This window comes from Zingiber officinale, chromosome 9B (genome assembly GCF_018446385.1).
Source record: "Zingiber officinale cultivar Zhangliang chromosome 9B, Zo_v1.1, whole genome shotgun sequence".
NCBI classification, from domain to species: Eukaryota; Viridiplantae; Streptophyta; class Magnoliopsida; order Zingiberales; family Zingiberaceae; genus Zingiber; species Zingiber officinale.
Window position 1 is genome coordinate 12,860,431 of NC_056003.1, and position 24,410 is coordinate 12,884,840.

The 24,410-nt window shown below is 40.2% G+C and overlaps 2 protein-coding genes across 2 annotated transcripts; both read left to right on the forward strand.

Annotated features, from left to right (window-relative positions):
- The first annotated feature begins 10,981 nt into the window (after nucleotides 1-10,981).
- LOC122025668 (premnaspirodiene oxygenase-like) lies at nucleotides 10,982-12,837 on the forward strand. The gene is made up of 2 exons (XM_042584507.1): nucleotides 10,982-11,927; nucleotides 12,030-12,837. The coding sequence occupies exons 1-2, from the start codon at nucleotides 11,043-11,045 to the stop codon at nucleotides 12,651-12,653; spliced, it is 1,509 nt and encodes a 502-aa protein (XP_042440441.1). The 5' UTR covers nucleotides 10,982-11,042; the 3' UTR covers nucleotides 12,654-12,837.
- Nucleotides 12,838-18,889: 6,052 nt separating this feature from the next.
- On the forward strand, nucleotides 18,890-24,405 carry LOC122022764 (protein DWARF 53-like). Its single transcript, XM_042580871.1, has 3 exons — nucleotides 18,890-20,327; nucleotides 21,687-21,933; nucleotides 22,157-24,405. Exons 1-3 carry the CDS (start codon nucleotides 19,018-19,020, stop codon nucleotides 24,152-24,154), a joined length of 3,555 nt encoding a protein of 1,184 aa, XP_042436805.1. The 5' UTR covers nucleotides 18,890-19,017; the 3' UTR covers nucleotides 24,155-24,405.
- The last annotated feature ends 5 nt before the right edge of the window (nucleotides 24,406-24,410 follow it).

Genomic DNA, 24,410 nt, shown 5'->3' on the forward strand with positions numbered 1-24,410 from the left:
GACTTCGGGTTTCCCACCGGAAACCCTAGGTCGACCCGACGCCTATTGTTCCCTCTACGGGGAACGCGTCCTCACCTACTCCACTCAGGAGATTTACCTGTTGCCAGTCCGGTCCTCCAGACCGACTGGACTTTCCGCCTAGGGTTACCATCCCCTAGGACCTAGGGTTACCGCCCCCTAGGGTTTTTCCCCACCTAGGGTTACCACCCCCTAGGACCTAAGGTTGCCGCTCCTTAGGGTTTTTCTCCACCTAAGGTTACCACCCCCTAGGACCTAAGGTTGCCGCCCCTTAGGATTTTTCTCCACCTAGGGTTACCACCCCCTAGGACCTAAGGTTGCCGCTCCTTAGGGTTTTTCTCCACCTAGGGTTACCACCCCCTAGGACCTAAGGTTGCCGCCCCTTAGGGTTTTCCTCCACCTAGGGTTACCGCCCCCTAGGACCTAAGGTTGCCCCCCCTTAGGATTTTCCTTCACCTAGGGTTACCGCCCCCTAGGACCTAAGGTTACCCCCCCTTAGGATTTTCCCCTGCCTAACCGCAGTTAGGACTTTCCTGAAACACTCATTCAACATATTAGATAACAAGGAATCTTAACTTTGAATCCCTTTGCCATTATCAAAACTGAGGTTCGATCGTCGGATGCTTACTGCACCAACAATCTCCCCCTTTTTGATTATGGCAACCGAAATTCAAAGTTAAGTAAAAATGCAGTAAAGATACACATAGATAAGCACAGGCATAAATAAAGCATAGGCACATTTACAACAAAATTTCCGTTTTAACTTTAATTTATAATATTCTTTGAATTTCTTCCTACTCTCCCCCTTTGCCATATATCAAAATACCCAAGAGAGTGAAGAAAATCTGGGCCTTAGCTTAACTTTGAAAGCAAAATTCTTCCTTTAGTTTGAGAGATACTGAGATAAAGTTATTTTGTCTTTAAACAGTAACTTAGCAAATTTTTGTGATATCAAAAAAAATTATTTTCATGAAATTTTGAGAATGTTTTGGAAAATACTTAGCATTTTCAGCAGAACTTAGTATTTGAAAACAATTGCTTTGAGAGACACTTAGCTAAATAATTTTTTTTGTTTTAAACACTTTAAAAAGTACTTAGCTAAATGTTTTTGAAAAAATATTTAGCTAACTTTGAAAATACTTAGCTATGTTTTCAGCTTAAAAATGATTGCGTTGAGAAAATATCTTGCCAAGATAATTTAAAAGTTAGGTCATAAATAATTTTAATTTTAAAGCTAAGTTAAAAATAACTTGAATTTTCGAAGATATGCCAAAAATAGTTGTTAATTTTTAAGGTCAAGCCAAAAACTTTTTAAAGAAAAACTAATTTTAAAACCGACTCAAAATCACTCCCCCTTAATTAATGCCTTAATAAATTTTGAGTTCAGGAGTTCAAGCATGAGAGGTTAAAAAATTATTTTCCTAATTTTCCATCTAACTCATTCTAGATTAACAAGCATGTTTAGCATATGAGTGAGAGTGAGATAGAGTTTACTTTAATTTACAGCATTGAAAATATCAGTTAGAATTCTAAATAAGTGACCATTATTTTGAAGATTTAAAAATTAATTGAGTTTAGAATTTCAAAGAATTTAATAACTTCTGAAAATAAGTTTTTCAAGTATTTTTCAAAGGATTTTGAAATAAGTTTTCAAGTATTTTTCAAAGGATTTTGAAATAAGTTTTTCAAGTATTTTTCAAAGGATTTTGAAATAAGTTTTCAAGTGTTTTTCAAATATTTTTCAAAGGATTTTGAAATAAGTTTTTAAGTATTTTTCAAAGGATTTTGAAATAAGTTTTTCAAGTATTTTTCAAAGGATTTTGAAATAAGTTTTTCAACTAATTTTGAAAGAATTTTGAAATTAAGTTTTAAAGATTTTGAAATGATTTTGAAAGATTTTTAACCTGATTTTTAAAAGATTTATCAAATAATTTTGAAATTAAGTTTTGAAAGATTTTTAAACTGATTTTTAAAATATTTTTCAAATAATTTTGAAATGACATTTAAAATGATTTTTAAAGATTTTTCAAATAATTTTGAAATGACATTTAAAAAGATTTTAAAAGATTTATCAAATAATTTTGAAATTAAGTTTTGAAAGATTTTTAAACTGATTTTTAAAATATTTTTCAAATAATTTTGAAATAACATTTAAAATGATTTTTAAAGATTTTTCAAATAATTTTGAAATGACATTTAAAACGATTTTAAAAGATTTATCAAATAATTTTGAAATTAAGTTTTAAATAGATTTTGAAATTAAGTTTTAAAAAGATTTTAAAATTAAGTTTTAAAGAATTTTTTTTTTTTTTTACTTCCTTAGTCATCTCATCCATCTAAATTTTCAATCAGGGAATCCTATAATTGATGTGAGATGATTTATTTTTGAGTTCAAGGGTCTGGTTTAACTTTGTGTTAGATTCAGGTTTAGCTTTGGGTTCAACAAGTAAGCATTCTTTGGATAAACTTCTGGGCTATGGTGAGTCACAAGGAGCTCATTAAAGTAACCATGCCTTCGAGGTTTTCCAAATAGTCCTACCCATTGAACTTAATACTAAAACTTGGTCTAACTAATTAGGATCCATTTAAGGGTAGCTTCGGTCAGTTCCACTTGGCCAAATGCACCAGGTCGAAGCCATATCTTCCTAGACATGCGATGCCCAAGCTTTCCTAACGTACTATCATCCAAAAACTTCACCAGTACCATTGGTTAAGTTAAACCTAATCCATTTTAATCTAACCTTAATTACCCTGCCGGGTAATCTACTCTTGTTTACCCTTATCGGGTGGATTAATTTCGGAGGTGCCAGCTATTCTGGAGCCTCCTCCTATGTTATTGATTTACGTTTTATTAAGTTAAGTAAATAAAAGGTACTTGATTATAACTTGGTTTGTACTGTTTAAGTTTTACTTTAGATTTATAACCCAAGTCTAGATTTCGTGATTTGACTAAATTATTAACAATCTTCTCTAATTTATCAACTTTATCTTTTAAAATATTATTTTGTATTTCTACTTTTCTAAGAGTTAATTTCTTATTTTTATTTGAATTAATTTTGTTCATTACATTATTAGCATGCATATCTAATTTTGAAGAGAAATCTATACTAGAGCAAGTAGGATTAGTTAAGCTAGTGCGATCATGTGTTGCAAAAACTGGATTTTCATATAATGTAAATGTACTAACCTTGATTTCTCCCTCTGGATTCTTGGGTCTTCTTTCAGGGCATTGTCTTTTGCAGTGACCCATTAGTTTGCATTTGGAGCATTTGATGTATTTCTTCCCTCTCCTGATCATTTTCTCCTTCTCCTCCGATTGTGCCGGTCGAGTCTTACGAGTGGGGCAGTCGTTTCTATAGTGCCCTCTCTCCCTACACTTAAAACAGATTATGAGAGATTTACAATTTGAATTTACAATTTTACCTTTTAGATCTGTGATAGGATCCTCCCCCTTGACCGTTGCCATTTCAAATTCTGACTCAAATTCAGATATCTCGTCTTTGGCCATCAGTGCTATGATATCGGTTTGCTCTGATTTTTCTGAGTCTGGTTCGGAGGTTGACTCTGAGGATTCAATTTCAAATTCGGACTCAGGTTCTATTCGATCTTCTAACTCTGAAGGGATCTCATAAAGCTTGAGCACTTTCTCCCAAAGCTCCTTAGCATTGTTGAACTTTCCAACTCGATCAAGATCTGAATTTGTTAGTCCGCATAGGAGAATGTAAGTTGCTTTTGCATTTGCCTCGAATATCCTTATTGTTTGTGCATCCCACTTCTCACAGGTGATGAGTACACCTTCTTTGGTGGGGAGAGTGAATCCAATATGGACTATGGTCCATATTTCTGCTTCGGTCTTTAATTGATGCTCCACCTGGTCTTTCCAGTATCTGAAGTTCTCGTCAGACAACAATGGTAGGCATGTGGAGTTGTACCCATCTTCGTAGGCCATTAGAAGAAATCTCGTAAAATAAACACAATAAAACTTGTTCCAAGACTTAGTCTTGGATTAGTAGTGCGGGAGAGAAATAAAGATAGTAATTCAGGAATTTTGAAAAAAAAAAATATTATTAAAATATTATTAAAATAATATTAAAAAAATATTACCACAAGTTTTTGAAAATGCAATATTTCGCTAATTCCCACCAATGGTGAAAAGATGATAATGGATTTTTTGAAAACAGTTTTGGAGGGAAAAACAACGAAAGGCGTAAGGTTATATTTTCAACCTATACAAACGACAAAGCCACGAAAAATGCTTGAATGGTGGTTGCACCAGTTCAAAGCGACCCCGCTCTGATACCAATTGTTGGATCGAGATGCGCTAGAGGGGGGGTGAATAGCGCTCGCGGCTATTTCGTTTTTCGAATCGCAAAACTATCGGAGTAATTAAAACACGCAGCGGAATAAAGAACGAACACACACAGAGAGACACGAGAGATTTTACTTCGTTCGGAGCCTAAGGCGACTCCTACTCGAAGGCCCGCGATCCTTGATCGCTTTCCGTGGGCAACAACTATAAGCTCGTAAAATGTACAATAAGATATTACAATTGAAAGAACTAAAACAAATTATACCGACAACAATAAAGTAGCAGAATCTGAAGCTCCGGGTTGTCGGGGACTTGTAACAGCACTTCTGGGCGTTTCTAGAGCAGCTTGTAGCGTAAGGATTGCTTGGAGTTCGTTGAAGAGAGCTGCTGGTCGAAACCCCTTATAAAGGGTGTTCAAGGCGCCTTCTACTGTTCACCAAGGCGCCTTGAATGGCCGAGTCAGCCGCGGAGATAAGGGGCGAACTGGTTGAACCTTATCACAGATTCAAGGCGCCTTCCACTGTTCACAGGGCGCCTTCATCTGTTCAAGGCGCCTTACACTGTTCACCAAGGCGCCTTGAACAGCTTCTCGCAGCCAGCTCCTTGCCTTGCACCCGAGGCGCCTCCAAGCTCCATGGAGGCGCCTCGGACACTGTTCATCCGAGGCTTTAGGTTGCTTCTTTGCACCTGCAAGATATGTTAGTCCCAAACACTATCCTGCAACACAAAGTTAGCACAATAAACATTATAAAAGAAGTATAGACAGTCTCCGGACTGTCCGAGTCTGACTTCGGGTTTCCCACCGGAAACCCTAGGTCGACCCGACGCCTATTGTTCCCTCTACGGGGAACGCGTCCTCACCTACTCCACTCAGGAGATTTACCTGTTGCCAGTCCGGTCCTCCAGACCGACTGGACTTTCCGCCTAGGGTTACCACCCCTAGGACCTAGGGTTACCGCCCCCTAGGATTTTTCTCCACCTAGGGTTACCACCCCCTAGGACCTAAGGTTGCCGCCCCTTAGGGTTTTTCTCCACCTAGGGTTACCACCCCCTAGGACCTAAGGTTGCCGCCCCTTAGGGTTTTCCTCCACCTAGGGTTACCGCCCCCTAGGACCTAAGGTTGCCCCCCCTTAGGATTTTCCTTCACCTAGGGTTACCGCCCCCTAGGACCTAAGGTTACCCCCCCTTAGGATTTTCCCCTGCCTAACCGCAGTTAGGACTTTCCTGAAACACTCATTCAACATATTAGATAACAAGGAATCTTAACTTTGAATCCCTTTGCCATTATCAAAACTGAGGTTCGATCGTCGGATGCTTACTGCACCAACAGAGACCCCGATCGATCAGTGGATCGATCGGGGAGGTGCGTTTTGTCGCGATAAGCCTGGATCGATCGGGGAGGTGCGTTTTGTCGCGATAAGCCCTGGATCGATCAGCTGATCGATCCAGGCAAATTCCCAGAGCACAGAGGCGCTCTAGATCGATCCACTGATCGATCCAAAGCCTCCCCGATCGATTGGGAGCATTCCAATCGATCGGGATCCGACAGTTGGCATAGATAAAGGCTGTTGGCGTGCGTCTTCTTCAGGAGAACTCGATAAGAACTCTCGAGCACTTTTTCCGATCTTCACCATTGATCACAGAGCTTCTCCACAGGGTTCTCACCACCAGTTCTTGAAGCTCTTGGAGGTTCTTCCAAGTCAAGAGGCGGATCTACTGCAAGAGGAAGAAAGCTAGGGTTAGGGTTTTCTTGTACTTATTGTAAGCTTTGTGCTTGTATTTTGTATCCCTTTCCTTTCTTCTTGTAGTGTGAACTTGTAGGGCTTCTCCGCCTTTGGTAGTTACCATAAAGGAGTGTTATTCATAGTGGAGGGTGCGTGAGTAGGTGTGGATCCTTGGACTAGTCAACTCTTGTGAGGTGGATACCAAGTAAACCCTCCTTGTTAGCATTGTGTGTTTTGTTTCTTGTACATTTCCGCTGCATATCTTTGAAGAAACAAGCAACGCCAACCACGAAGCACGCGACGAGCTATTCACCCCCCCCTCTAGCTACTTTTCGGTCCCAACAGTTTTAGCATGTAGAGCCATATGTTTTTCTTGAATGACATCATGCTTCCTAATTTTATGGTAAATAGCATTAAAATGATAGAAATTGGAACTAACATGCTTTTTACCATTATTTAAGGGGATAGGTTCAATAAATGATACCTTTCGTTTTACCTTGGAGACTCCCCCTTGAGTTGTGCTTCCTCCTTGAGCCTTGACCGCTCTCTTCCCCTTGGGACATTGACTACGATAGTGTCCCTTTTGATTGCAAGAGAAACACACAATGTGCTCCTTGCTCTTCTTTGTTCCGGGAGTGGTCTCTTTGGGCTTCTCCTTGCCTTTAGGTGTCACTTGGCCCTTCTTCTTGGCCAATTTAGGGCACTTGCTCTCGTAATGCCCATGTTCCATACATTTAAAACATATGATGTGATTTTTATTTCTAATTGAAATATTTTTACCTTCACATGTAAGGGTGGCATCTTCTCCTTTGGATCCGGAGGTAGATGCTTCCTCTTGATTCGACATTGATACTCCTCCAATATATTTGACTTGACTTGTGGAGGTGGAAGCTTCTTCATCCTCTTCTTCTCTTGGCACGGATATGGAGACTTCTCCTTCGTCTTGATCCGGTGTCAAAGAAGATCGCTCCCCCTCAATCCTAGAGGTGGAGGCTTCATCATCTTCATCTTGTACATGGAACAAAGCGTATGCTCCCTCTTTGCCCTTTTCATTGTACTCCTTTGAAGATGAGGTTTCTTGGACTTCTTCTTCTTCGGAAGTTGAGCATCTCTCAACTTCGGAGTTCTCTTGCTCTTGGTCTTGCTCCAATGAGTTGCCCTCTTTGGATTTTTCTTGGATTGGTACAGTAGAGGGTTCTTCATGAAGCTTGGCCAACTTGCTTCATAGCTCTTTGGAATCCTCAAATTCTCCAATTTGAGCCAATATATTGCTTGGCAACAAATTGACCAAAAGCTTGGTCACTTTATCATTTGACTCACTCCTTTGAATTTGCTCTTGACTCCATTTGCTTTTCTTGAGGATCTTGCCCTTTGAACTTGTTGGAGCTTTGAAGCCTTCCATTAGAGCAAACCATTACTCTATCTCCATCATAAGAAAATTCTGGATCCTTGATTTCCAAGAATTGAAACTTGTAGAAACATATGGTGGAGGCACCCTTGTGTCGAATCCAAGACCATCTTGGAATTCCATTTGAAGTTGAGCTTGATGATGAAGTCTTTGACTTGATAGAATTTGCTTCAACTTCTACACCCTCTAGCCTTGTTGCCCCTTTCGGCGATGATTCCGGTGAAAAGTGTCCTCGCTCTGATACCACTTGTTGGGACCAAATAGTAGCTAGAGGGGGGTGAATAGCTCGACGCGATCTCGTGCTCGTCGTTGCTTGTTTCTTGTGATGAAATGCAGCGGAAAATACAAAGAGACAAACACACAACGCTAACTCGAGGATTTACTTGGTATCTACCTCAAGAAGAGGTGACTAGTCCAAGGATCCACACACTCACGCACCCTCCACTAACAAAACACTCCTTTACGATAACTACCGAATGCGGAGAAGCCCTACAAGTTCACACTACAAGAAGAAAGAGAAAGGAAACAAAATATAAGCAAAAGCTTACAAGTTTGCACAAGAAAACCCTAACCCTAGCTTTCTTCTTCTCGCCTCTTGACTTGTACGTGCACCAGCACAAGCCTCCAAGAACTTCAAGAACTGGCGGTGAGAACTCTATCGAGAAGCTGTGGAAGCGCTGTGAAGATCTGAGACGAAAATCATGAGCTCTGTCGAAGACGAACGCACGCCAATAGCTATATCCTGCTCCAACGGTCGGATCACAATCGATTGGATTGCTCTCAATCGATCGGGGAGGCTTTGGATCGATCGACCGATCAATCTAGAGCACCTTTGTGCTCCTGGGAATTGTCTGGATCGATCGCCTGATTGATCCAGCCCTTATCGCGCGAAAACGGAACCTCCCAATCGATCACCCGATCGATTGGAGGCTCTGGATCGATTGGTCGATCGATCCAGAGCTCTTCTGTGTGATTGCGCGATTCTCCCAATCGATCCACTGATCGATTGGGAGGATGCTTATCGCAAAGACTCGCCCAATCGATCAGCTGATCGATTGGGCATGAGCCAATCGATCGGCTGATCGATCCAGCTCATGATTTCGCCCAAAATCAAATCCAAAGCCCCCTAGACCACCATTAGGTTATCCATGACTTGTTGGTCCATTATGCCTAGCATCCGGTCACCCTTGACCTGCTAAGACTCCCTCACCAAGTGTCTAGTCAATCCCTTTGACCCACTTGGACTTTCTCTTCTCGTGTCAAGTATCCGGTCAATTCCTTTGACCTACTTGGACTTTCCAGCACCAGATGTTCGATCAACCCTAATCCATCTGGATTTCCTTGTGCCTGGCTTCACTCACCAGGACTTCCCCACTGCCTAGCTTCACTCACTAGGTCTTTCACCTGGCTTCACTCACTAGGATTTCCACACTGCCTAGCTTCACTCACTAGGAATTTCCAAACTGCCTAGCTTCACTCACTAGGTCTTTCACCTGGCTTCACTCACCAGGATTTCCTTCTGTCTGGCTTCACTCACTAGGTCTTTCACCTGGTTTCACTTATCAGGATTTCCAAACTGCCTAGCTTCACTCACTAGGACTTTTCAAACTGCCTAGCTTCACTCACTAGAACTTTCCAAACTGCCTAGCTTCACTCACCAAGTCTTTCACCTGGCTTCACTCACCAGGATTTCCTTCTGCCTGGCTTCACTCACCAGGACTTCCTTCTGCCTAACCTCCAAGTTAGGACTTTCACCTGGTTTCACTCACCATGATTTTCCAGTCAAGTATCCAGTCAACCTTGACCTACTTGACTCTCCTTCACACTCTCCCACATGAACAGTTGCACCTGCAATCTCCATGTATTGTCAAACATCGAAATCCAAACATCAAGACTCGAGCTTGACTCAATTCAAGCTCAGTCAACCAGGTCAACCTTGACCTAGGGAATATTGCACCAACAATATAAACTACATGTAAGGAGTGATTAGATTTGAGTTCTGTTGATAAATATGTATAAAGAATCAAGAATTAAAAAAAAAAATAGGGAAACAAACAGCAAGCGATTCATCAGAGGATTTATGGTTAAGGATTACCTGTTTGCTGTGGAGTGCGGCGGCAAGGGAGGAAGATGAAGTTGGAGTCGAAGAGGAGGCGGCGGCGAGCGCACTCCAAGAGCCTACGATGAGTTACGTCGGAGAGGACGTTGTTGTCGCACGAAGTGTGGGGTGCGGTTGTCGCGGGGTTCCGTTGTCTCACGAGGTCGGGGATGGTGTTGTCGCACGAAGTCAGGTTAGGGAAAACAAAATGAAAGAAAAAAAAAACAAAAAAAAAATTATCGGGAACAAAAAGCCATCCAAACGGGAATGAATTCTAAACTCACCTAGTTAATTAGGTTTTGTTCATTCCTAATTATTTAGGAATGATTCCCAAATTTTTATTCTCATACCTATTAACCAAACACTATATATTTCTATTATTCCATCATCTCATTCCTAAATCCTTAAACCAAACGCCCCCTTAATATAATAAAACAGGGACAAAATTGAAACATAAATTTTTTTAATTCCCTTTACCCTTCCTTACACCTGAAATTGAAATGTAAAAAATTCTTTTGTTTTATGAATAAATTTAAAAATTATCCTTCCTTACATTTCCTTTTCTAACTCACTTCCTAACTCTCAAACAGAATTTTAAATTTTACTTCTTCTTCTTTACCTTCCCCTCCCCTTCCCTTATCTCCTCCCAAATAATGCATAACTCATCCTAAACTCACCTCGAACTAATAACTCACTATTCCCTTATCTCCTCCCAAATAATGCATAACTCATCCTAAACTCACCTCGAACTAATAACTCACTATCGACCTATGAGACATGTAGAGTCCGAAAGAAATTACCATATCAATCCCTTTAATATCTCATACCGCGATCCTTCTCTAAATTTTAGCGGACTTAAAAACCTTGAGTTTGAGTTGAATCATCTTGGCCGCACAAAGTCAAAGATCACAACTCGTATTGGATCAACATCGATGGATTGGACAAAGACGCAAGATGACCTTGGAGAAAGAATATGTCAGTCACCGTGAGAAAGAAAGATTGTTACACGAAGGGGATTAGGGATTTTGGGGATTTTACGTTAATTTAGTCAGACATTCCACGGTGTCTCTGCTCTTAGAATATTTCATGCTGCAACGCCATGCTTCCTACGCTGCCGCTTCGCCCTGTTCCATGGATCCACCACCTTTCTGCGGGCTTCTTCCATGGTTACTCTCTCATTCCGTGGGCAAATCCCACTTGGCGTCCAATACCTTGACTTGGGAAACTTCAGATTTAACGTTGACAAGAGAACGTTCCTTCCAGGCCAGTGCGTGCCGATCAATCTGAAGCACAGGAGACAAATTACAGATATCCAAGAAAAAAAAAGAACAGAAAATCACAAGCTGTTGATCGTCTATTGTTGACTTCTTTGAGGTTTCTGATGCACAGTAGTACACTTGACGTTCCTATAAATACTTCCATGAGGCTACTCGAGTTGGAATCACACAGCAATATTTGAATTAGAATCAGAATCCAGTAAACATCATGGAGCTCTGGTTGCCTTCTCTTCCCCTGTCACTCTCCTTCCTCCTCCTGCTGCTGCTGGTCCTGAGGAGATACTTGAGGAGCAAATCCAGCAAGAACACGGGGCCGGAGTTCCCCGGCCCATGGCATCTGCCCTTGATCGGCAGCCTGCACCATCTCGTCGGCGCGCTGCCTCACCACGCGCTCCGTGACCTCGCCCGCAGGCACGGGCCGGTGATGCGCCTCCGCGTGGGGCAGGTGGACCAGATCGTGCTCACCTCCCGCGAGGGCGCGCAGCAGATCCTCAAGGCGCAGGACGCCAACTTCGCCTTCCGCCCCGAGCTCACCGCCGCCAAGATCATCGCCTACGGCTGCCGCGACGTCGCCTTCTCCAACGGCGAGTACTGGCGCCAGCTCCGCAAGCTCTGCGTCATGGAGCTGCTCGGCGCCAAGCGCGTCAAGTCCTTCGCGTCACTGAGGGCGGAGCAAGTGTCCCTCCTCATGAGGGACGTCGGCTACGCCGCCACCGCCGGCAAGGAGATCAACCTCGGGGCGAGGCTCAACGAGCTGACCAACTCCATCGTCGTCCAGGCCTCCTTCGGCCGGAGATGCCCGCAGCAGAAGAAATTCATGGACACCATCAAAGAGGTGATCAAAATGTCCAGCGGATTCAGCGTCGGAGATCTCTTCCCCTCTCTGAAAATCATGGACGTCCTCACCGGGTTCAGCACCAAGCTGATCCACTACCACAAAAAGCTGGACGCGATCCTCGAAGAAACAATCCAGGAGCATTTGCTGAGCCGGAGAGACGACGAGGAGGACCTTATCGACGTCTTGCTCAGGCTCAAAGATCAAGGCGATCTGGAAGTGCCCATCTCGTACGAAAGCATCAAGGCTCTGGTCATCGTGAGTACTCTCTGTTAAACAAATTATATATTTATAAACATTAATTCACGGGAGCCAGACGATCAAGCTCTTAATTACTTCGTCGTTGATGGTTGCGATCAGGATCTCTTTGCCGGAGGGACTGAAACCACAGCCAACACCATCGAATGGGCCATGTCAGAGCTCATCTTGCACCCTCAAGCAATGAACAGAGCGCAGACGGAGGTTCGAGAGGCCATGAAAGGGAAAGGCTACGTGGAAGAGAGTGATGTTCCACAGTTCGCCTACATTCATTCCGTCGTCAAAGAAACTCTCCGATTGCACCCTCCCTTCCCCCTTTTATTTCCAAGAGTTGGCCAAGAGACCACTCAGGTTCTCGGCTACACAATTCCAGCCGGAACAAGAGTCCTCATCAACGTCTGGGCACTCGCAAGGGATCCAAAATATTGGCACGACGGCGAGAGCTTCAAGCCGGAGAGGTTTCAGGAGGGCGACGACAAGGAGTTCAAAGGCAATGATTTCGAATTCCTCCCTTTCGGCGCGGGAAGAAGGATGTGCGCCGGCATGTCCTTTGGCTTGTCCACTTTAGAGTTGGCCTTGGCTCAGCTCCTGTTTCACTTTGATTGGGCACTGCCTAAGGGGATGACACCGGGAGATCTGGATATGGCTGAATCATTTGGATCCAGTGCCTCGAGAAAGATTAATTTGCACTTGGTTCCTTCTCCACGTTTTCCTTTACGTACGTAGCTAAGATCAGTTGATGTTCCTTCTCCTTTACGTACTTTAAGATTGCTCCTGTGGTAGGTCTTTGTTATCCTTCATGTACTTTAAGATAGATTGGTCATGTGTGTGGAGAAATAATAAAGTTACTAGAGAATTGCTATTGTAACACAAATGCATTTTATGGATCGGATATACATTTTATTGCTCACTCAGAGTTGGTTTTCACGATTAATTTTTAACCCAACTCAAATCAGGCTAGCACAAGCACGGCCCAATTTGAGCCGGACCATAGATGCCTGCCTCGTTCGACATGCATAGTGATTTATTGTTAGAATGAGTCCTCCAAGCCTACTCAAAGATGGGCCTTATCTTTGTCAAGACATCTACAACACTTACCTGTTTAAAGTTACCTGTTAAAGTCTGATTTTAAGTCAGTTCACTAACTGAGCTTTGCATGTTCTTCGACATCTCTTTCTCAAACTTAAAGCTAAACAAGAAATAACAACAATTAATGGAAGATATATATAATTTTTTTTCATTATTAATTAAAAGGCGTTTTCGATGATCTGCTGCTGATAACCATGATCAAAATTCTGTCTGTCCTTTTCTCTGCCTGTGAAAATTCCACTGAGACCACCAGTCAAGCAACAGGGTGAGTGCCAAAACTAAGACAGTGCCATCTTGTCATGCCAAAAGAAGAGGCAAAAACTTCAGACGGCGGCTAATGCTCCAGCTGACTCGAATGCCACTCACCCTGATAGATAACACAGTCAATTTCTGCAGTGTCCTGAACTCAGTGCCTGAAAGCAGATGGCACGCCTAAATTCGACAAATGCCCATAATCACACCCTGCCAATTCTTTTGCCTGTCACAATCACTTCCTCCTTCGAACGCAAAAACCAACCAATTCTTGGAATGAACAGTCTGACCATGTGAAGTGAACTGCCAATAATTGAACCCCCTTCATTTCTTCTACACAAATGTACCTTTCACAGATGCTGTAGAGTTCGATGTGATCTTTTTGGAGGGAATAAAGAAATAATATTTCATTTTATTTTGTTTCTAAATCTCCGTGGCTCATAGCTAGTTGCTGTGAAAGAAAGGCATCTCCAACTAGAACACACTAACTCACTTTAATGATTCCGGACTGGGAAAAATCTTTTGTGAGATTCATTGACACTGCTCCTGCATTGTTTTTTGTCTGCTCAGGCTCCAAATCTTTTGTCTGCATCGTTGCAAACTACAAGGGAATCCCAAGAACTTCAAGAGCTCATGATTTTTTTTTCATGTTTAAAAAAGAATTGAAATCCAACAGTGACGAGGATTGTGATGCAACTTTGATTAGCTCTTCCTTCCACTAGAGAGATTTCTGGCCAACTTTTGGGCAGGGCTGGACTTTTAGGCTTTGGCTGTGAGCTCAAGTTGGCAAAGACAAAGTTGCAGAGGTAAAGCAGAATGGAAGCTCAGCTAGGAACAATCTCACACAATTAGGTTGCACCTGTCAAAGTCATAGTCAATGATCATACATGAATCCTCTCATTGCCACCCGAAGCTGGTCGTGGCATTTTAGGTCAGTGGAAAAGGCAGTGGGGGCACTCTGAGGCAGGGCAAAAGGTTAGGTTTTGCCCCAAGTGTTTAAAGGGGTGACAGTGAGACTTCCTGACCTGCTGCAAATGGAAGCTCATGTAAAGGGCTACTGCACATGCATGGATGGAGAGCTAGGGAGGAACTTTATGTGTGAGGCCACAAAGCAAGGAGGGACCATTTGTGAATTGTGACTTCTTAGTAGATTCATTCAAGCACTTGTCCTTATGACATCGAGCTCAAGGACTCGATCGATTAGAAGGTAGTGCTAGAACAAGGAAGTTATAGACATCAACAATTCCTTTTTGGAGAGGTCCATATTCACAACAACTTGCACACTTAGCTTTGAGCCAATTAGGTTCGATCGAGAATCGGATGCCGATCCAATAGAGTTACACTCATGTCGGTTCAATCGAAAAGGCTAGGAACAATGACTCCGGTCGATCCGGTTCCAAAGCATTGACATCCATATCTTTTTGATACATTGAATCTATTCATCTTCATCCTTCTCCCCCCCTATTGAGATATGTTATTTTGTGCTTTATTCAACTTGTTCACCCTCAAAGCTCACAGTGTTGATGAAGCGAATCTAGGCACCAACACGTACATTAAAGTATGGAATCCAATGCAGCATCTTTTTTTTTTTTATTTATTTATGGCTCTGAAAAATTCATATTATATTTGTTCCTTAGATCGCTCAACTTTGCTTTAAAACAAATCATATTTTAATTGTTAAAAATATAGCTTAGGAAACAAATCTTTTAAAGCCAAAAAGAGTCCAATTCTCCATATAATATAAAATAGTTTTTTTAAAAAACAATGTAAACTTTTAACAAATGTAGTCCTAAAAGATTTTTAATAATATTTTTTTATAAAAAAATATAATCTTTCTTTTACTTTTTTAACACAATAAAAGAATTCTTTATTTAGTGAAAAGTTAAGAGCATTCATAGTGATTTTAAAAGAAAATTTGTCATAAAAAATATTTGATTCTATCCGAAAATTAAAGAAAATAATAAACTGAGAACATAGCTATAGAGTTGATTAACGTGTAATCCTATAATATAAAAGGTATTAGTGTCGAGTCGAAAAGGGGTTTCCGATGTTAATCCTTCAATGCTCAAGTCAGTTCCCGATATAGTGAAGAATAGTAAGAATATTGTAGCAAAGAGCGTGTCAAATAATAAAATTACGTATACATCCGTCTGTAAATGGAAACCTCCTTTTATAGTATCACGTAGTGTTTACGTATGTATTTCAAAGCGTAGGCATGTTTTCCAAAACATCTTAAAAAAAGACAAGTCAAAAAATATCTCTGACACATTCCTTTAAGTGAACACACAAATTCCTGATGTGGCAGATGGGAAGCTTCTAAAGGACAGTCTGAGTCGTCTGACTATTGGACATATTCAATTGTCAGTGGCACAAGCCTCCAAAAGGATATGATGAGATACACTGGTGGGTCTCATTGTAGGCTCTCAGACTAACTGTCCTCATTCCATCGTGTCGTTCAGAGATGCTGGCTTGCCCCCTTCTTTACTTCTTGACTATCGATGATTACTTTTGTCCAACTAGTCATGCCTCTTGACCGGCGTGGATTAACTTGTCGGACGATTATTGTTCGGCATCCTTGCTCGGCCGATCAAGGGTTCTCGACCGTCTAGTCTGATTGGTCGATCAGAGCCCTTGAATATTTTTGACCTTGACCTTTACATCTTTTTCCCCTTTGACCCTTCTTTAATGGAACCCTTCTTCATCACCATATCAATATTCTTTTTTTTTTCCTTAATTATCAAAATAAATAAATGGAAAAAAAGGTTTCAAAACAATTTGTAAAGGGAATAGTTGACTTCATCTCAAGTTGCAATCGAACATCATGGTCCCCACATCGAACTGTGGTCATCCCATCTGAATAGTTTAGCTTAATTAAATTCAATAATTTAGCCACTAATTATAATGCATTTGAATGATTAGCACACTAATAGATGAGTTAAAGCCATTTGTTATTCCTTGGTGAATAATGAATTTAAGAAGTTTGTTCTCTAGTTTATTTAGAAAGACTTGTGAAGTTTCTTTTTTTTTTTTTTTTTTTTTTTAAATACATTTTCATTGCAAATTGCACTAGACTGAATAATTAGAAAGACAACCATTTTCAAAAGTACAAATAATTGCCGTGGTTTTTGTCTTTTTGTTTCCCATTGTCTTTTTCCATTAAATAATAAATTGTTTTATTTATTGCATGCCAAGTAACTTTTTGAATAATTTTAAAAGTGCCATATTTTTCATTATATTTTTTAAAATGTTCTTTGACATTTAATTATATTGATGACAAAATGTTTCTTTAAATGAGCAGTTTAGATAGTGTAAAATAAAAACTTTAGTAATAAATAATTGACATTTTAAAATTAAGCTAACTAGAGAGTAGAAATTCAAAAATAAAAATATATAATTTATTTTTACAAACCACTAGGATTATTTTTAAATTATAAAAAAAAGGAAGGAGATAAAGGTGACATAAAAAAAAAAATTGAAAGGTGTTTATCTTACTATTTTTCATATTTTCAGAATCTCCTCCTTTACTAATTAACTAACTAACTAATTAACTAACTAATTTAGGTGAAATCTAAAAATACGTTAATATTCTTTTTATTACATATCAAAAATAATTCTAAAATTTATTAATAATTTTCATAAATACATTAATCAGTGATTTAGAGTTTGAGACTCAACTGCGACGTATTATTGAAATTTTTTTTATTAATCGATTAGAAATTTAGAATTATCTTTAGTTCTACATCTTAGAATTGACAACTATGTGTGCAGAAAAATTTCTATAAATACTTTAGATGAGCGATGTTAAAAAACATACTTTCTCAGCTTTTTGGCTAAGATTAAATTAGCCACATCCTTATCAAATTTATGAGTGACCTTTTGGCTAAGATTAGATATAGTATTTATTCTAAGTTTAATATTTGATGTAAAGTATTAAATTATATGCATCCTTATCAAATTTATGGAAGATCTTTTGGCTAAGATTAAATGTAGTATTTATTCTTAAGTTTAATATTTGATATAAAATATTAAATTAATTTTTTATGAATGAGAGTCTTTTATCCGTACTAATTATGATTGAAGCTAAATTTTTATATCTTCATCCATGAATTTTTAATAATACTTATTCAATTGGAAGACCTCGTTCAAAAATAATATGTTTCACGACTACATAATCCATTTTTATTTATTAAAAATAAAAATAAATTTCTAATAGGACTTTGGATAAAAAATGTTCATGTATTATTTTACACACACAATAAGGATGAGATGAGATGGAGTATAGCTTAATATTAACTATTTTTTATAAAATAATTTTTATTCCCTCAGAGATGTCTCACCTGGTATAAGGTGCCTACCTCACGCAATCGTGGGCACAATCGCTAGTGTCAATAATGAAAGAAGGAGAATGTCGAACATTTCCAAGTCTATCGAGTTTATTTTGACTTCTATTCGATTCTAATGCAATATTCCAAGAAGGGCAAGCCAAGTGGACGGTCAAGAATCCCCTAAATTTCCATTTCAAAGAAAGTTTTTTGTCTTTTCTTTTTCATTTATTTATTGTATATTTATTTCGATCCTAAAGGGATTGAGGTGATGTATACGGTAGGCAAAAGGATTAGGGTTCTTATTCTCTTTCTCATCGCGCATCAATCAATAGTCTCTTATCAAAATTTTTATCTATATCTTTCTCTCCTTTTTAACTTTTAAAAGTGAATTAGTGATTTGATTTGATTCGATTCAATAGAAAAATTAAACAATTGTTTATCATTTTTCTTTCGTCAAATAAACATTGTAATGTGAATAGTAAATGTACTATTTTCAAGAGATAATTTTTTTTGTGTATGATTAAGAATTGTTTTGTTTTTATAAAAATAAACTCTTTAGTGAATGTACTAACAAGCCATCATTTTATAATTAATTGTTTGAGGGTTAGTAATGGTGATGACAAAGTCAACATAGAAGTCAACTTCTTTATGCAATCACATTATGATTCTACATTTTTTTATAATTTTTTTTTGTCTTCATTCAATCGACCAAGCAATTAATGGTCTATAGTTTCTTATTTATTAATTAATTAATTTTATTTTATGATTGTGTTTAATTGCTATTAACATCATTACTATTTAATTAATTAACCAATTAATCAACATCAAACCAATATTATTGTCTCTTATTTCGATATAATTTAGTCCTCATTCAACAAATACGACACATTTGACATATGGATGAATTAGGATTCATTGAGTATGCGAATCCTTATCTAACGATTTCAAATCTCGGATGTCTGTGAGTGTCTTGCCTCATCGAATTTTAGGTTTGCAACTTGATGGCAAATTTAATGATGCAAAGAACACACCGAACGGTGTTGCTTGGCCTTTCTCAGCTAAATATTTTTGTCGCATAGAAAAAATTTCATGCGGCTCTTTATTCATGCTGTCCAAAACTACCAAATTCGACCGGAATGTCTTCAATTATTTCGGTCGAACCGGACCGGTTTTTTTTTATTCTCGATTTGTCCGGCTTCGGCGTTTCGTAGCCGGCGGGTCCCAGCTATCCAATGGAGAGTTGCCCAATGGGAGGCGGCCAGCTGACGCTGCGTTCTCTCATTTATAACAAGCGGAGCGAGGCGGAGTCTCTGGCGGTGGCGGCGGCGTGGTTTTGTATTATTTACGGAGAGCCCCTCGGAGATTAGAATATTAGCGAAGGGGAGAAATTTAATATTGGGAGTAAAGTGAAGTTTTATTGGTATATGGTCCGTGGCCGCGGCCGCAAGGGGATGCCGACGCCGGTTAGCAGCGCCCGCGCGTGCCTGGCGGCGGAGGCGGGGGTCGCCCTCGACGAGGGGGTGGCCGTCGCCAGACGCCGCGCGCACGCGCAGACGACGTCCCTCCATGTCGTGTACGCGCTCCTCCTCCAGCCCGCCGGCGGAGGCGGATCCGGATCCGGCGCGCAGTCTGCTTCTTCTTCGATCCTGCGCGATGCGCTCTTGCGCGTGCGGAGCGTTGCGTACTCGGCCAGGATGCAGCTCAGGGCGCTCGAGCGATGCTTCGGGATGGCGCTCGACCGGCTGCCTTCGTCGTCTGGGGGTCAAAGGGAGGGGGGCGGGGATGAGCCGCCGGTGTCGAACTCGCTTATGGCGGCTATAAAGAGGTCTCAGGCGAACCAGAGGCGGAATCCTGAGAGTTTCCATCTGTACCAGCAGCAGCAGCAGCAGAACGCCGCCACCGGCGTCGTGTCAACCTTCTCCGGGGTGAAGGTGGAGATGCAGCAGATGGTTCTTGCGATCTTGGATGATCCTATTGTTAGTCGGGTGTTCGGTGACGCGGGATTCCGGAGCGTGGACGTTAAGTTTGCCATCCTCCGCCCCCCTCCGACCATCCTCCGATTTCCTCGCGCCGCCAAGTGTGCGCCGTTGTTCTTGTGCAATTTCTCTGCCGGGGATGGATTTGAGGCGCCGGTCACTGCAAGGAGGATCGCTTTTCCCTTTGCCCCTGAGGTCGGTCAGCTTTGTTCCGACGGCGGCGACGAGAACTGTCGCAGGATTGGAGATATTCTATCTCGGAAAGGAGGCGCAACGAACCCGATGCTCATAGGTGTTGGGGCCGCTGAGGCAGCCAAAGACTTCGCCCAGGCCGTTGAGCGGAAAAATTGGGCGATCTTGCCTCTGGAAATTCGTGGAATCGAACTCGTTAGCATTGAGAAGTTGGTGGCTGAGTTCAGCACTGGACGCTGTGAGTTGTCTGCCGTCGATGCTAGACTGATGGAGTTGGAAAAGGAAGCGGCGATGCCCGGAGTGGTGGTGAATATAGGAGATTTGAAGGAGATGGTGGACTGTAAAGCTGAATGTGACGAGCACGAAAGGTGTTTGATCTCTGATCTCACAAGGTTGCTCGAGGTTTACCAAGGTAGGCTGTGGGTGATGGCTTGGTCTGCGACATATGAAACGTACATGAAGTTCCTGTCTAGGCATCCATTGTTGGATAAAGATTGGAACTTGCAGCTTTTGCCAATCACTTCAGTGAGAAGTGGGATGGGTTCATCACTTCCTAGACCTCCCAGGTACGTGAATTAGAACTTATCATTTTGATCTATGCCTGTGAAACTGTTATTTTCGTTAAAATTCTTATATGATGGCGATGAAGTCATTCTGCTAGCTGAGCCTTCTTCTACTTAGCTGACCTTTCATTATGCTCTGTGCTTTCAGTGAACATCAGAGTTTCTCATACTCAATATGTGAAAATTAAGCCTTGGACGACATTTGAAGTCTACCTTTCTAATGTTTTATAGTTTTTTTTTTTTACTTAGCATGCCTGTTGGCTATCAACTTCTTGTAACTGGCACAAATTTTACCATCCACTAAAATTTAACTTGTCGAGTAAATTGTCATTGTGAAGGTTTTGTATTCCTTTACTGTCCAAAATATGATAAACTAGTTTCTGTTTTTTTTTAAAAAAAAAAATTGACACAAAGGACTAGATCCTAGGAAATAATGGATTCTTTTATAAATAAAAAGAAGGTATTTCAAGTAGACTCAAATAGATCTTTGATTTGCGACAAAAACTTCAGCTTGTCCTGAAATTTCTACTTAATTGCTCGATGGCATAATTGGTGTGAAAATTTTCCCATGTGAGTGTAGTAGTATAACCTTTTTGTCCTTTTAATTTCAAGATATTTATTGACTTTCAAAACGAAATACTATATGAAAACTTTGATATTAAGTTCTCTGTCTCATCCAGTTATCTTTTCCACAGAAAAGAGCTTATTCTAACTGCTACTCTTTTACAAAGGCCTCCTTTTACGCATGCGCTTAGGTTTTACCTGACTTTCATTTTGCTTTATTAGATTGTCTCAAATATCCTGAGGGGAATAAAGAAACAATCACTTATTTGGGATTTGTAACCAATATGGTGTGATCAAAGGTATATGATATCATATTGTCACTTATATTTGCAGAGAAGTAAAGGCCCTTGTCTATTATCTCAATTTCTGAAGAAATATTAGGTTTCCATTTGTTTTGAGTACTAGGGCCACGTTTCCCTGGTATCTGTAGTCTCCTAGTCTGATGGATCTATCTGTTAGTAGTCATCTTAATTCTTTTCCACAATTGAGAAAATTTTTTGGAATAGATCCTTGGCTTTAGATAGCTTGTCTACATTTGCAGCTAATGAAACAGCACTTGCCCTAGAGTTAATTTATCTTTTGCTATACAATGTCTCAATGACAAACTTCTAGTTTAGGAATGCGCTGAAGCACTATGAGTTGGATCTTAAATTGGGGTCTGATACTTGTTTTAGTTGTCTTATGGTGATGTTTAACGATTTTCTTTGTTGGAAACTTTGTTGAGGTGAATTTTCACTATGTTATAGCTTATGAAAAGTTTTGTTCTTAGAATCTCAATTATGCTGCATTATGTTACAGCATGATGGAATCATTTGTTCCGTTTGGAGGTTTTTTCCCTACGGCATGCGAGTCTAAAGACATTGGCAGCAGTGTTTCTCCACCAGCATCCCGCTGTGAACTTTGTAATGATAAGTATGAAGAAGAACTTTCCTTTCTTCTCAAGGGACAATCATCTTCAGTTTGTGAAAAGAAAAAAGATACCTTGCCGTTTTGGCTTCAGAAAGCCAACACAACTGGCTTGAACAATGAATATAATGCAGCGCAGGTACATTGTCTAGTAATATTCATGTCTATTCGCTGTACTAAGCAATTAAGAAAATCTCTTAGTTTACCTCAATAACTGATTCAGTAATCTCATTGAATCACCATGTGTCATGACATGGCTTTGTCACTTTATCCTCAAAACAAAGCCAAACATAATTTTTTTGGTAATATTCTTATGTTTATTTGTTTTTTGGATTCATATCATGTGATTATCTCAACTGCAGGCTAAAGACGATAATGGTTTATTGAATGCTAAAAGTATGGAATTGAAAAACAAGTGGAATGAAGTGTGCCGGCAACTCCACAATTGCCATACAAGAAAAACTGTCAATTACCCTGAAATTCCTTGTACCACTTATACTTCTAGTATTTCTTACAAAAATAGAGCCTCCAGTAAGGTTACTGAAAAACCTGAAGACTCTCAAACACTTGGCAATTCACTATCTATCTCAGTAGGCACTCAGACAGTCACCATGGCCAGCCAGAGTATCTCATTGCCTTTAGTCGTGGAATCAAGAAAAAATGACCTATTGCCAAAACACCAGGTCAGACTTTCAAAAAGTGAACAGCTTCAGAGAGTGGATCTCCCCTATCACCAAGGTGATGAACATGCCTCCCCTTCCTCTATAACATCAGTTGCAACAAATTTGGTTTTGGGTAACCTTCCTGAGCCTCTTTCAAAGGAGGAAAAACCTGCTAAGGAAGTTCAAAAAAGTAATGTGGAGAAAATTTCAAGTTGCTTACCCTCAGTTGATACTGCCAAAAGAAATGTATCAGATGTTCCTGTTGCAGAATTTTCCTGCTCTAGCATTAAAGATTATCAGGCAAAAAGTGTGTACCCAGTCAATCCAATCCACTCATTTTCACAAGTCTCAAATGGCCGTGCTTCTTCTTATGACAAATCCCCTTTGTTAGTCTCATCCAGTATAATGCAAAATATTGACCTGAGTAGCTACAAATCATTTTGTAAAAGTCTCATTGATAAAGTTGGCCGACAAGAAGAAGCAGTTATTGCTATTAGCCAAGCCATATTTCGTTGTAAACTTGATGAAAGGCGTCGTGGTAGACTGCGAAGGGACATTTGGCTTAATTTTCATGGTCCAGATAAGATGGGTAAGATGAGAGTAGCAGTAGCACTATCAGAATTAATACATGGAAGCAAAGATAACCTTATTTGCATTGATCTAAGTTATGAGGACGGTGTTGCTCGACCCAGTAGCATATGTGCTCAACAAGGGGTAACTGAAAAAAATGTTCAGTTCAGAGGAAAATTGAATGTTGATCTTATTGCTGAAGGGCTAAGCAAGAGATCATATTCTGTTGTTTTCCTTGAAAATGTAGATAAAGCAGACTTTCTTGTTCAGCAAAGCTTATCTCAGGCCATCCATACTGGAAAATTTCCTGATTCTCATGGAAGGGAATTTAGCATAAACAATGCCATATTTATCCTGACTTGGGGCAGAACCATAGACAAAAACTTAGCTCAGGGAGGAGATTACAGTAGTTTCTACGAGGAGACTATTCTGGCAGCTCAGTGTTGGCAGATGAAGATTTGCTTAGAAGCTTGTCGGGAGACTAATAGCAGTAGTCCAAAATCTAGTGCAGTCTCATTTATTTCTATCCAAAAACACAGTACAAGTCAAGTATATTTACAATCATCTTCTTCAAGTAAGCGCAAAGTGGATTTGTCTGATGACTGTGATAGGAGCTACAGAAAGTCCATGTCCAGCAAAAGGACACACTCAATGCCCAAGGGCTTCCTAGATTTGAATATGCCTATTGAAGAGGTTGAGACAGAAGATGATCATAATGATTCTTCTAGTCTTAAAGAAAATTATACATCTGACAACTCAGAGCCATGGATCAAAGAATTCTGCGACCAGGTTGATGCGACAGTGAACTTTACGGTTTTTGATTTTGATGCCCTTGCCAACAATATCTTGGAAGCTATCAACAGAACCTTTCGAAGCACTCTTGGTTCAGAATATTTGCTGGAGATTGATCGAAAGGTCATGGAGCTGCTACTTGCAGTCGCTTGGTCATCAGAAGATCGAGGGCCATTAGATAATTGGTTTGAGCAGGTTCTCGGCAGGAGCTTCAGGAAGATGAAGCACAAGAACAGCCAATCAAATAATAACATTCTTAAACTAGTTTGTGAGGATGCACTTGTTGAGGAGCATGCACCAGGAGTTCTTCTTCCCTCAAGAATCAACATCAATTGACAATTTATTTTCCTTGAAACATAGCATGTAGAATTCCTTTATGGAATAAACAATGACCCTGTTGGTTATTGATCTTATTGTTTTCATGCAGCATAATCAGATTATCATCTATCTTGTAAATTGAAAGCAGCCGAAATTTGAGGGAAGTGGTTGTAGTTACCCAGATAAACATAGTGCTACTTTATGTTGCTGATTCTAATGAGAGAAAAAAAAAGGAGCTATTATTGTTGCTTGACTATGATTGATTCAAATTTGT

Bases quoted from the DNA above. Each gene is read 5' to 3' on its own strand.
- LOC122022764 (XM_042580871.1), top strand. From the start codon at position 19,018: ATGGTCCGTGGCCGCGGCCGCAAGGGGATGCCGACGCCGGTTAGCAGC. The intron at 20,328-21,686 runs GTACGTGAATTA...ATTATGTTACAG, and splicing joins TCACTTCCTAGACCTCCCAG to CATGATGGAATCATTTGTTC. The intron at 21,934-22,156 runs GTACATTGTCTA...TCTCAACTGCAG, and splicing joins ATGAATATAATGCAGCGCAG to GCTAAAGACGATAATGGTTT.
- LOC122025668 (XM_042584507.1), top strand. From the start codon at position 11,043: ATGGAGCTCTGGTTGCCTTCTCTTCCCCTGTCACTCTCCTTCCTCCTC. The intron at 11,928-12,029 runs GTGAGTACTCTC...GGTTGCGATCAG, and splicing joins GCATCAAGGCTCTGGTCATC to GATCTCTTTGCCGGAGGGAC.